Here is a 13,624-nt window from a genome sequence, read left to right on the forward strand (position 1 = left end):
ACAGGGCTTGTTTTTGCCTTGTGAGGATGCTTCGTTCAAAAGCTTAGTTCACATAAAATGCTAGAGTTATTATGCTTCAGGATACCCAGAGGCTCTAGAAGTTAAATCTCTGACAGGGCTGGATGCAGAGGCATCTCATTTCTAGGGCACAGGCATGTAAATAAATGCAGATGAGCAAGGCAACATGGAGTACATAGCTTCATAGACAGCAGCACCTGAGGCTTTTTCTGCTGTTAACAAACATACACTAGAATATATTCCTTCTCCTAGTTTAATCCAAAGAACAGCCTCCCTCTTAACTTTTAAATGAGTGGAGGACAGGTTGTTGCAGAGCAAGTGGATATAGAAAACACCACAGGAACAGAACTGTCAGTATGAGGAAGAGTCCCTAGGATAGTGATCGTTGGTATATGGGTAGGAGTGCTGTAAGCAAGTTAGTTGTTTCATCTGTAAAGAATACTGTACACCTAACACAAACACAATCCTTAAAACACAATCCTAACACAAACACAATCCACACATAAAAAATCCTTCTTTTATGGAAAGAAAGAGAGGAACTTTCTTTCCATAAAAGTACTACTCTTAAGTAAGGAAACAAGGCCACTGCTCAAAAGTCTCCACCTCCTGTGCATGAACTCACTAAGCTACCTTCATTACCTGCCAGCTTCAGCCCCCTCACTACAAAAACACTGGCCCATGTAACAGAAGGGTTGCCAACTGACCAGAATAGAATGGGCTGGCCTGCTTCTATGCTTTAAAAGCTACTCAGTCAACATGGCCTAGTGGGGCTACTTTGGAAGCGTTCAGAAACGTCGGTTGGCTCAGAATGCTGCTGCCAGACTGCTGTCATGGGGAAGGAGTGTTCGGAACACATCACTCCAGCTGTGCTGGTTGCCTATTAGCTTCCAAACCCAATTCAAAATTCTGGAACAGAGACAGGCCCTGTGTGCTGTTCCCTCGGCACTTCAAACACATTTCGGTAGGGGGATGTGACAGGGCCTGCCACACAGAGGTTGTGGGATGCCCTCCCCAAGGATCTGCATGTCAACCTCACTGTCAACCTTTCATCAGACAGATAGGAACTGGCTTGCATGGGGCCCCCTCCCCCCTGAACGTGCCCACCCTGTGACTCTCTGGCAAGGCTCTTTTGGGCATTCTGTTGCCTTCAGAAATACGGCTGTGGTGATTTGGGAAAGAGACTTCTCCATCGTGGCACTAGCACAGGGTGCTCCCGGGCTTCCCTTGGCCATGGTTGAAAAGAGTCTTTCTGCTCCAACAAGTCTTTTAACAGGCTGTATGAATTTTGTGTTCTGCTGAAAAATGCTTGTTTCCCTGCTCCCCTCTAGACTAGGCATTAATTATTGTGCTGCTGCTTATTTCAGTGTATGTTTGAAACCCACCTATAGCAGAACATTGTTGGGATTGTTATTTCTTTTAATTTTTAATGACTGTTAGCTGACTTGGGCATCTGTTTATGGAGCTGAAACGCTGAATAAACATTTTAATATAAATACAAACAAAGTAATGTTTAAAGCATAATTTAATATCTTGCTGGAGTCTTTAAGCCACAAATTAGAACACATTACAGGATCTAGTCCCATAGAAAAGAACAAAAGAAATGTTGCTTCAGAACTATTATTTTCATTCAGATGAAAATTTAATTGACTTATGCCACAGTCCTTGGAGCAAGTCCTGCTGAACTCAGTCCTGAATAGACATGCACAGGATTGCACTGTAAGGCTGTGATCCTTAACATGCTATTAGAGAGCAAGCCCCACAGAACGCAGTGAAACTTATTTCTGAACAAACATGCAAAAATCATGGTTAAAACTTCATTAGCGAGTGACAGCCCTAGTTCATCATTTAAGAGCTCTAATTTACATGCAGGATCCCATAAGTTTTGGCCATGCCAAGATCTGTGGTGGCCAGGAGTAACCCATCTTGGAGCACAGCCAAGGCAAGCTGAAGGGAGACAGCACTCTCTGAGATCTCCCAAGACGAAAGATCCTGAGACAGAGGGAAACATCTCAAGAGGTCAGGCTGGCAGCAGTGGCAACTGCCTCAGAGCCTGAAAGGAGGAAGGGCCAGGGAGGATGTAGAAGGAAGAGTGAGAGAGAGTGGAATGGTTACAGGAAGGACAGAGAAGCAGAGGATGCTAAAGGAGAGAAAGAGGAAAGCAGACAGGAAGAGGAGAAGGGGAGAAACTGGAGAAAAAGACCTCAAATGCGCCAGAGGGCAGCCCAGCATCCAGGGAGATGCTTCCCTGCTGGAGCAAGGTGAAAGAGCAATGCCAGGCCCCCTCCCCAAGCCCTCCACTGGCCCAAGGGGGTTGCCAGGTGGTTTCTCATAGGGAGAGGCAGACTTGCTCCTCAGGTAGGAACTATAGCGAAGTGAGTGGGCAAGATTGTCCAGAGACACAGAATCATATTGGAATTAGATGGAACTGGACTGGCAGAGGGTGCATGTAAACCTTTCTTGTAAATGAACCTTTCCTGGGATCATCATTTTTAAAGTCCCCAGAAGAGCCATAGAGAACAGCTAGAATGTCAAGGTAACCCCCTTGATGCAGTTCTTGCCCCTTGGAATGAGGTTGCACCCCAAGGTGATGCAACCTCAGAATTCCATCTTTCCCTTCCAGCACAATCCTATGCACGTTTTGGCAGAAGCAAGTTCCATTGCGTTCAATGTGGATCACTTCTACCTAAGCATGCAGATGAGTGCCAGCACAGTCCCTGATCTCATATTACTGCACAACTTGTCTCAGGGGTATAGAACACAACAACTGTCCCAGCAGTTGTCCTCGGCCATGGTATCCAGTGAGAATGGTCTCCCCATCCCCTAAACTTGGAGCTGAAAGAAAAGGCTAGCTAGACCAAGTTTGGATAGCAGGTGGAATGCTACTGCTGTCAAAGTCAGACCTTGCCTCACTCTCTCAGCTTGGAGCTGGAGGACAGGGGTTTTCTTCATGGCTCAGCTGGAACAGTCCCTGCTCCCCATCCCAGTTCCAAGTTGGAGAGAAAGGCTGGGGCTCCTTTCATCACTCTCATGATGGTAAGAGTGACAAGTGGAGCTGGGAAAACCCATTTATCCAGGACTCTGGTATTCTAACTTGGCAAAGAGACTGGATAAAGCCCAACACAAGAAACCACTTTCTCCTTTACTTACTACAAGGAGCTAAGTGGTATTTTTTTTTAGTAGGAAGCCTGTTTGAAAATCTGACAAACATTGTCCGAGTGAAGGCAGTTTAACCTCTACAGAGAAATTCACTGGATTTTGTTCATTATAGCAAGTACAGCATGGAAGGAGAATAGAAATACGCAGAGCAGGAGAGAGATTAGGAACACAACAGACTCAGAGTGAAAAGCACGCTTGTTAAAAATTATACTCTGTACTACATTACATTTCTCAATATATTCATTCCAAGAGATTGATAGTCAACATTCGATTAGTCTTTGCAAAGCACAATGAATCTACAACCATACATTTTAAGCTACTGTATGCAGACAGGTCCCATTTTAGAACAATTACAAGAAAATAGAGGAACTCTTTGTGTTTGAATGAGAAATTCTCCTGTTAAAATCCCAGTGAAATGAGGAGTGCTTTGCTCCTAGTCATTTCAGTGGGGCCTGTGCAGGAGAACTTCCTGCTCAACTGGGTCATGCAATACAAAAAGCTGGCTATACATAGAAATTGTAGCAGATATAACCTGCAATATCTCTGTAGGTATTATATGTAAAATGGATTTTGTACAAGGGAGTGCCTGCAGACTTGGGAACAGACAAGCGCAGCCTTGCTTCCAAAGTGGCTCAGACACAGGGGCCTTTCCTGCTTGAACGCTTCAGTGACATCAGTAGAAGAAGCAGCCAAAGGCGACCACCACACAGAAGAGACTGTCCTGGGAAAGTGACAAGAGGGTAGACCTGTGAATAATGATGCCTCCCGGAGTGGGATGAAAGCCTAGAATTTTAGTACAGAAACAAACATTCAAGGTTTGCTGCTGTCACTTTTCTTGACGTAAACAATTAACACTTCTGGTTTTCACAAGGGATCTGCTTGAGACCAAATGGACTTTGTCTGGTCAAATCTCAGGAGCCAGTTGAAACATGGTGGCCTCCAATAAATGGCCCAGGATTTCAGTGATTGGAGAAGAGGATCCCCTGCTTCCCCCAACTTCTTGTCCCTTCTCATCTCTTGCTAAAGCAGAACAGCAGAATAAATTACACAAAATAAGCCAAGGTAAAGATCCTCCACCTGTCCTGACTAGACAATGCAAGGGTTAGCTGCATGCTTTTTCAGCTACATTAACAATATTTTGGGTCTGGCTCCAGACTGCTAATGCAATTGCCATAAACCAGGGGTGGCCAACCTTTCAACTTTAGGGTTCCTGTACCTTTAACAATTGTGTAGAGGAGGGAATTTCAACAGGTGTCACTTGTTATCTGTGCCAGGACCAGCTGCACCTGCTGAAATTCCCTTTTCTACACAACTGTTAAAGGTCCAGGAGCCCTAAAGTTGAAAGGTTGGACACCCTGGCAGAAACAGTGGTACTTTGCTACCACAGCTACTCCTGCACTCCATCCCCACATCTGCCTGCCAGGACTGTGGGACTCACAGGCTCAGACAATTACAGTCTGTAATTGGGTGCTGCTCCTGTTCCACCACAGCAAGTCCAAACAAAGACAGGACATCCCGTACTGCAAGACTAAAGTGGAGACAAGTTATAGCTTCTTCCCCAGCAGGTTTCCTTGAAAGAAAGTTGCCCTCTGTGCTAAAACACCAATGTGGCATCACTGCTCTCTAAATAAATTTCTTCTGTGATAACACTTTGGCTCAGTCCTCACCCCCAACTGCAACAAAACCCAAGGATGTGTAACTGCATTTGCTTACATTTGTCCCTCGAGACTCTTGCTGCCTTGTCACTGTTACCGCATCCACTAGCGACATTTAGATTGTGAGTTTCACAGAGTAGGAACTGATTTCTGGGTTCCATTATGATGCATCAAGTCATGCGCACTGATGGCGCAATACAGTCAAAATCTTCTAAGCAGGCAAAATTCAGTACGTCTTTGATGTACTGGAGAGCTCAGGGCACACATTTTTTGAGCAGCCTTTTATGGATGAGACTCATCAAGAATGACAAAGCACTTACATTCATGAAAACATCATGAGCATAGTTGTCTGTGTCTGCATCCCAGAAACATCGGGCAGCCATGCTGAAGAAATAAAAGGAGGACCCATCCATTAAAGGCAAAAGCAGCAGTCAGAACCAATTAGCAGCATCGCACATTATTCTTTCCACTTGAAAAGCTGGAGGGCTTCTCCATAAACCGCACTGAGGTCAGAATCAGTAGAAAAGTAATTATAAACAGAGACTGTTCAACTGATAATAAATGCTAACTCCTCATCTCCAAACTGGGAAGTATCCCATCTACTGGTGAAAATCAGAATATTAATTATTGGATGTTTAAAAAGGTGAAAATGGCTATCCTCCAAACAAAACCAGGAAAAGAAGGGTTTGCTATACCATATGTGTTCTAGCCTTTCTAGACAAAACAATTACCTGGACTCTGGCCCAGATTTGGAATTGAAAGTGCTTTGGGCACCTTTGGTGCACAAATAATGCTGGGAACTACAAAACAGAATGTGTCCTTGTTGGTTCTTCTGGAACCATCAGTGGCTTTCAACCATGGCATTCTTCTGGACCACTAGGGTGAAACCAAGTTGTATTGGAATTGCGGAACATATTACCGAGGAGATAGGGTGTGGTGTCCACAGTGCCCCTTGCTCTGAGTAAATGCAGGATTAAAGCCCAGGTGGTAGCTGGAGGTGTGCTGCACAGCTGCAGCCACTAGAGCATAAGGAGATCCCTCAGGTATATAGGGAGCACCTGAGGCAGAAAGGTTTTGGTGGGTTTTGAAGGAGTGCAGCTTGGAGAGGAGACTGACTTGGTTTATGGAATTGGGAATCAGACTGTGGATTGTGACTGGACTTTGGCCTTTGATTTGGATACCCTGATGGATTGGACTGACCTACCTGGAACCTGACTTTGGACTGTAACTTGGCTTATTGGCAGCTCTGATTAATTGGATTGGTTTACAAGGCCCAGTGGAATGGGATTTGGCAAAACACAAGTCAGGAGGCATCTTGTTACATTGGTTACACTCTGTCCTGGAGATAGATCCCAGTGGTGATATTGGGGGACAACTGTCCAACTCCTTGGCTGTTAGACTGAAGTTTACCACCTGGGCCAGTCTTATCCTCCATGCTTTTTTCTCTCTTGTGCCTCTGTGTTTATTGGCTGTTTGGTTATTTTGATTTTGCTTTTAATTTGAAGTATTAATTATTGTTTCATTATTTTATTATCTGTTGTTAGCTGTCTTGGAGCCCCCCTAGATGGCTAAAAAAATGCTATTACTCTCTGTTCCGTTTGAAATTGTTCCATTGCTTTAATTATTGTTGGTGTGTAACACAAATGAGAATGAATGGTTTTAAGTTTCTAGATGTAATCAGCCATCATTTGTAGAATACTTGGGGGAAAAAGCAACAATGTTAGGACTTGTAATTTCATGATTAATGTAAACAATGCTGCAAAAGGACTTTAATGATTCTGCAGGAAGAAAAGCTAAACTTACTTCACTCCTTCACCTCTCTGCTCTCCGATCACCACCTGCACTATGATTTTATATCGCTGAAATCCTTTCTCTAAAAAGGAAGAGAAAAAAATGATTGAGAACTGGATTTCCCCACTTGTATATAGAGAACATCAGGTGTTGTACCCGTTGAAAAAGGAACATCAGTATTGAGAGAGAGAAAAGAAAAGAGCTTGCAGAGAGGAAATGAGTCCTTTGCAGTCATGCCCCATTACCTTTCAGTTTATCTCGGATTGTCTCTGATAGGGATTTGGTGAGTTGTGGGATATCTTCTGGGGAGTACTGTATACCAGTCAGCTCCTCCTTTAACACTTCATGGATGCACTCTTTAACTGTAGAAGAGCGGAATCTAGTAGGAAAAAGAAGGCACAGGAACCGGTCTTGGGTTATACCTGTCCTTTATTAACACAGAAAATAATTACAATATGGGACACAGTATGGTTCACACAACACCAAAACCGGTGAACATCCACTAAAATTGAGTGTTGGGAGAGTTGGGACAGACAAAAGAAAATATTTCATTACTCAGCCTGTAGTTGGTCTGTGGAACTCCTTGCCACAGGATGTGGTGATGGCATCTAGCCCAGATGCCTTTAAAAGGGGATTGGACAAATTTCTGGAGGAAAAATCCATCACGGGTTACAAGCCATGATGTGTATGTGCATCCTCCTGATTTTAGAAATGGGCTATGTCAGAATGCCAGATGCAGGGGAGGGCATCAGGATGCAGGTCTCTTGTGTGATCCCTGGGGCATTTGGCGGGCCACTATGAAATACAGGAAGCTGGACTAGATGGCCTGATCCAGCTGGGCTGTTCTTATGTTATGTTCTTATAACATTTGAATTGTGAGTCCCACTAAAAGTTTGTTGGGATGGCAATTATGAAATCTGCTTCAATCTTGATTTTTGCCATTGTCTAGGTGATCCACAACCAACCTTCATGGGCAGAAGAATTATGTAGTATACTCCTTCAAGGACTGTACCACTGGAGAACACACAGAAAAGGCTTGACTGAATGTTTTTCCTACACAGCAAACAAAAACCCTATCTATACATATGCAATGCAGTTGCAACCATACTACAGTATCAATTTCTTTCTAGGACTGGATGAGACACTCATTACCTGGGACAACCTGATGGACGCCACCTTGAGTTCCATGGAAGAAAGGCAGGATTTCAAATGAAACAAACTCTGGGTAATTCATGAGTCAGTCTTTAAAAACATGATCTTGTGTGTTATGTGATTAATCTTCTCCTGAACTCAAATCTGTCAAAAGTAATCACCCCCTTCCCCCTTTGAAAAACCACTTGCCATCCTCCCAGAGAAAACAAATGGCCTGTTCACCAGCTGTAAGCATTCTTTTCCTACTCCAAAGCTTTTTGTAAATCCAGCCCAAGGTAAGACTTCTTACAGCATGCAGTGTACCATTTTCCTGGTTTACTTTCTCTAGATAAACTTTCCAAGCTTAGAAGTGTTTGATGAAGTCTAACACATCCAACTTTTTGATCTGTGGTTCCTGGGCTTTTTGATTTATGAAGCTCTACATCAGCGATTTTCAACCTTTATCATCCCACGGCACACTGACAAGGCACTACAATGGTCGAGCCACACCATCAGTCTTTTAGCAATTGACAAGGCACACCATGCTGGTGGTGGTGGTGGGGGTTTCACATCCCTCAGTGGCCCTATTAATAAATGATACTGATTGATTGAATTTGCTGAACTCCCACAGCACACGTGTGGACCACTTGTGGCTGAAAATCACTGCTCTACATAATAGTTCTCAAATACTGATAAGGTATCTGCATTCTTAGAGATACAAATTCCATCATCTCTCTTTATAGGACTTTTCTAGCTTCCCCAAATTTGAATCTTATTTGATTGTATTTATAAACAGACTTTCTGCACAAAAAGTGAATTCAGGATTGTGGCAAGTGAAAAACGACGATAAAAATATCTCAACAAATTAATTAAACACACACACACAGTATACAGTCAACAAAATAAACAATGAATAGGGACATGCAGCAGCAGGTCAGAAAACTTGCAGTCCTTCCTTATATGGAACTTTGAGTTTATGGAACTCTAGCTCAGCGATAACAGGGAATAGGGTCTATGTCAGCATTTCTCAACATACGCCCCCCACTGTACCACTCAGCACAGTCCACCTTCTAGAAGTACCACCAGTCATCACCAGCTACTTCTGGATTGGGAGGCCAGACACAATGCAACAAACACTAGTAGAAGGTTCAGGGGGACAGGAGAGCTTTTTTTGAGCATGTGAAAAGCCCATGCTAGAGCTTTGCCCACCAATCTGAGCCACCTATTGCCGCTTGATATATTGTATTGCTCGTCTTGCTGTCAGTCAGTGGGGGTCTTGGGACACCAGCAGAAACCACCTGAAGCACCACTGGTGGTATGAGTACTATTGGTTGAGAAACACCATCCTAGGCAGCATTTCCAGGTAAGTCAGGGAAAGAGACTGAAACCCTCAAGATCCATTGCCAGACAGCTTAGACGACAACTAACTAAAGGGACCAACTGGGAACAAGGCTGCTTCCTTGCTTCCAAATTTCTGTGGATGCGATTTGACAGTATTAAACCCCCAAACAGATAGTTAGATAGATAGAAATCACAAGCAAGACTAGGGTAATTCCACAACTATGGAACAGGTGGACCACCGCTGAACAGGTGCTCACTCTGGTGCTGGCCAGCAGTGACAGGGTCCTCCAGGACTGACTGAAGGGCTCAAGGGCTTCACATGGGCCAAAACCCTCTTTGAGGTAAAACATACAAAGTGAAGCACTTCAGTGGAAGAAACCAAAGTAGCCTGATAGTATCCTCCCTCCCCCCACTCAAGTCAATGGATATTTTTAAAAATGGTGTTAACTAGAACATAAGCCTGGTTCAAGCCAAAGGGGGCCCATCTAGTCCAGCTTCCTGTATCTCACAATGGCCCACCAGAAGCCTCAGGGAGCACACAACAAGAGACCTGCCTCCTGGTGCCTTCCATGCATCTGGTATTCTGAGGCAACCTACCGGTACTTCTAAAACCAGGAGGGGGCACATACACATCATGGCTTGTAACCCGTGATGGAGTTTTCCTCCAGAAATCTCTCCAAACCTCTCTTAAAGGCATCCAGGCAAGATGCCATCACTACTTCCTGTGGCAAGGGGTTCCACAGGCTAATTGCCTGCTGGGCAAATAAATATTTCCTTCTGTCTGTCCTAACTCTCCCAGCACTCAACTTTAGTGGCTGTCCCCTGGTTCTGGCGCTGTGTGAGAAGGAAAAGAGCACCCCCCTCACCACCACTGCATAAGAACATCAGAAGAGCCCCACATGGGATCAGGCCACAGGCCCAGCCAGTCCAGTCTCCTGCATCATCAGTGGCCCACCAGAAGCCTCGGGGGTACACAGGAACCCCACATCTCACTGCCACTCCCCCACACCTGCCATTCTTCACCCTCACACCCTGCAACGAAGGCTGTGCGTTGCACTAGGGCTTGACTACACCCTGTGGCAAGGAGTTCCGCAGGCCAGTCACACACCAGGCAGAGAAGTGCTGCTGTCCTGACTCCCCCCACACTTAGCTTCAGTGGGTGTTCCAGCAGGTTCTGGTGAGAGGAGCAAGAACATCCCCGTCCCTCAGGGAACGTCTTGTGGCGAGGAGTTCCACAGGCTGGCTGGAGCCTATCCAAGGGGAGGGGGAGGGGGAGGGGCAGGGGCTCCTCTGGGCCCGCAGGGAGGCCTGCAGGGAGGCTCTGGGGAGGCCCCGCCCCCACTGACTTGTGCTGGAAGGCCGGCCTCAGGCTGTACGTGCGGCCACCCGCGGAGGCGCTGGCTGGCCTCGGGAGCGCGGGAGCCGGGGGCGCCGCCGCTTCCGCCATGGCCCCCGAGCCGCCGGGAGGAGACGCCTGCAGCCGTTGCCATAGTGACGGCCCAGGCCCTTGCAGCCGCTTCCGGCAGGAAGAGGCGGAGAACGGAGGAGGCAGCTGCTCTCCCAGGCCGGAAGCGGCCTTCGGCACGTGACAAGAGGAGCGGCCGCGACCATAGAGACGGCGGCCAGACCTGACCGTGGCGGGCCGGCGGTTGGCGCGCGAGCGACCCCCGGTGGCTGGAGTCCGCTGGTGCTTCGAGGCCCCTTGGAAGCGGTCGGGGAGCGCCTCAAAGGAGCGGGGGAGCCAGAGCAGTCGGAGGCTCAGGCAGTGGCGTAGCTCGAGGGAGGCGGAGCCCTAAGTTTTGCACAGCGCCTCACCATGGCATGCACTAAGATTTGCACGACGGCTCGCCACGGCGTGCACTAGGTTTTGCACAGCATCTCACAATATTTATTTCTGTTGTTGGCATCCTTCAGTCTCGGAAGACGATGGTGTCGCGCTCTGAATGGTGGTTCTGGAACAGTGTCCTCTCCAGTGCGCGAAGCCTGGGTAAAGTAGGTGTGGAGGATAGGCTGTTACCCATGCAGCAAATCCCCCCTCTCCACGTCGCTGAAATGGTCCAATGGAAAGGCAGAGGCCAGTACGGTTGGTTCCAGCGGCGTCGCAGGAGTTGCCAGAACGTGACTGTGTTCAGCCATGAACTGCTTCAGGGACTCCGGCTCTGGATCTTGCCTCGAGGTTGACTCTGAAGCCTTTTCCAGAACTGGATGTAGCCACAAGGCAGTGGAGGTTTGGGGTCAAGAGTTTTCCTTCACTCAGATGAGCTGCCCTCCCAGGCTGACGAGTCCCATCTACCCGGTGGCTTATTTCTTATATAAGAAATACTTATAAGTATTTCTATACTTATTTCTGTATAAGTAATAATATCAGAAAAAAGGACCATCAAACATTAATCTCACTATATTTACACAAGCTTGCAAATGGCAGGAGCTGAGCTCTTTGCAGAGTAAGCAGCAGGCCTCAGTATCTGAGTCTTGAACAGCCTCAGGACTTGGGGCAATCACCGTCATCTGTTGGCAACCTTCAGTCTCAAAAGACTCTGGTATCGCGCTCTGAAAGGTGGTTCTGGAACAGCGTCTAGTGTGGCTGAAAAGGCCGATTCGGGAGTGACAATCCCTTCCACACTGGGAGCAAGTGCAGTCTGTCCCTGGTCTGCCTCCCTGGCTATGGGCCTTCCTTCTTTGCCTCTTAGCCTCAGACTGTTGGCCAAGTGTCTCTTCAAACTGGGAAAGGCCATGCTGCACAGCCTGCCTCCAAGCGGGCCGCTCAGAGGCCAGGGTTTCCCACCTGTTGAGGTCCACTCCTAAGGCCTTCAGTTCCCTCTTGCAGATGTGCTGATAACTGATACCTGATCCCCATTCAAACTTCAGGATGCTTGTACATATGAAAGCAGTACTCCAAGCACCCAGCATTGTGTTAAGCAACCAGCAATAAAGCTACCTTCCAGCTCAGCACATAGGTGTTGGAAGGTATCAAGGACTGTTAGTTATGGTATAGAATGCTTACCTGAAATGTAAATAGCATGGTTTTTGATCTCTCTCTCTCTGAATGTCCAAGCAAGTTCAACTTGAGTCTCACAAGCATTTGGCTGGAATTGGGCAGCCTGCCACAAGATGTTCTCTTAGAACAGTATTGATACATTTGAATGAAGTCTTTGTCTTCAGAGCACAGAAAAAAAAAAATCTAGCAGTTTGAATTCAGCTTGAAGTTTTAACATTGCTTTAATGTCCAGTTTGAAGACTTTTAGAGCACTAAGCTGTGCACACACATGCTGGAAAGCAAATATTCACACCAGCTCTCATAGAAGAACACTAGTAAGCGTAGCTTTCTTATATTTCCTTGTTTTTCATTTTGAAATCAGTTTTGGAGTACACATAAGTGTGACTAACAAATAGTAATATTTTCATGGTTGGCAACCTTCAGTTTCGAAAGACTATGGTATAAGCCTACAGCACCTGGTATTCTCAGGCGGTCTCCCATCCAAATACTAACCAGGCCTGACCCTGCTTAGCTTCCAAGATCAGACATGTGAAGCTACCTTCTACCTAAGGAAAAGTGAGTATTTTAACTGAGTTTTAGTGGACTAACTGCATTCTAGAGTTTAAAGAGACATGACATCAAAGCACTTCCGGATTAACACATTGCAAAGGTCAGATTCCCAGAGAAAATCATTTCACAGCAGTTTTTAGATGAACACACACACCGTGACGATGGTTATGGATGAGGTCAGGTTTGTGTGCAGTGCCATTGGCTAACTGCTGGGGGTATATTGTATATGATGGATGTATGAGATGGCCTATTATAAAACAACAGATGTTTTGAACCCACCAATGAATTGTCTCCAAATGTGTTTCAAGGAGAGAACCCCAGATTGTAATAAAAGTCAGCTAAAGGAGGCGTTACACGCTTCCCTTCTTCACACTTCCTATGCTCACAGTCTCCTTTAGGGCTTCTCTTCTTCCCACTTCTGGTGCAAGCAGTCTCCTTTGGGGTTTCTCTTCTCCCCATTTCTGATGCACACAGTCTCCTTTGGAGATGTGCATGGATTTACAATCTTTTGCTGATGGATTTACAATAAAAGCCTGGATTTGATCACTGTTGTCTGCTGAGTTTGCTTTGGTACCTGGGATTACAGTGCAACATCTGAGATCTCTTGTAACATCTAGGATCCCTTGAAACATCTTAGTTTTTGCACCTTGCAACATAGGCACTTATCTCCCAAGCCCTTATAAGAGAGGTCTTCCTCTCTCCGAGGCCCATCCACCGCAGACACCTGCCTATAAGTCGATCTCACAGATAACTCCAGGGCAGGTTCTGAGACAAGAATCATAGAATTTTCTATGACCCTCAGATAAGTCGGGGTCATTAACTTGGGGGTGTGTGTGTCTGATTATAGTTTTGTCTGATTTTACCCTAGGCCATATCCTGAAAAATAACCTCCCAGTAATTGTTACCTAAGAACTGACAGTCTCTAATTTATTAAAAATATATTAACAGATCATAAGATTCATTTTTATTCATAAACTTTTAAATT

The 13,624-nt window shown here is 45.9% G+C and overlaps 1 protein-coding gene across 2 annotated transcripts; it reads right to left on the minus strand.

The window, feature by feature from the left end:
• Positions 1-1,474: 1,474 nt before the first annotated feature.
• Positions 1,475-10,627, minus strand: DYNLT2B (dynein light chain Tctex-type 2B). 2 transcript variants are annotated; one of them, XM_066620873.1, is made up of 5 exons: positions 10,439-10,626; positions 6,866-6,999; positions 6,633-6,702; positions 5,150-5,213; positions 3,754-3,895 (listed from the first exon to the last, which is right to left on the minus strand). In XM_066620873.1, exons 1-5 carry the CDS (start codon positions 10,537-10,539, stop codon positions 3,848-3,850), a joined length of 417 nt encoding a protein of 138 aa, XP_066476970.1. In that variant the 5' UTR covers positions 10,540-10,626; the 3' UTR covers positions 3,754-3,847. The 2 variants fall into 2 exon arrangements, with proteins under 2 accessions (XP_066476969.1, XP_066476970.1); XM_066620872.1 differs by lacking the exon at positions 5,150-5,213 and having other exon boundaries at positions 1,475-3,895; positions 10,439-10,627.
• Between the last annotated feature and the right edge of the window lie 2,997 nt (positions 10,628-13,624).

This window comes from Tiliqua scincoides, chromosome 3 (genome assembly GCF_035046505.1).
Source record: "Tiliqua scincoides isolate rTilSci1 chromosome 3, rTilSci1.hap2, whole genome shotgun sequence".
NCBI classification, from domain to species: Eukaryota; Metazoa; Chordata; class Lepidosauria; order Squamata; family Scincidae; genus Tiliqua; species Tiliqua scincoides.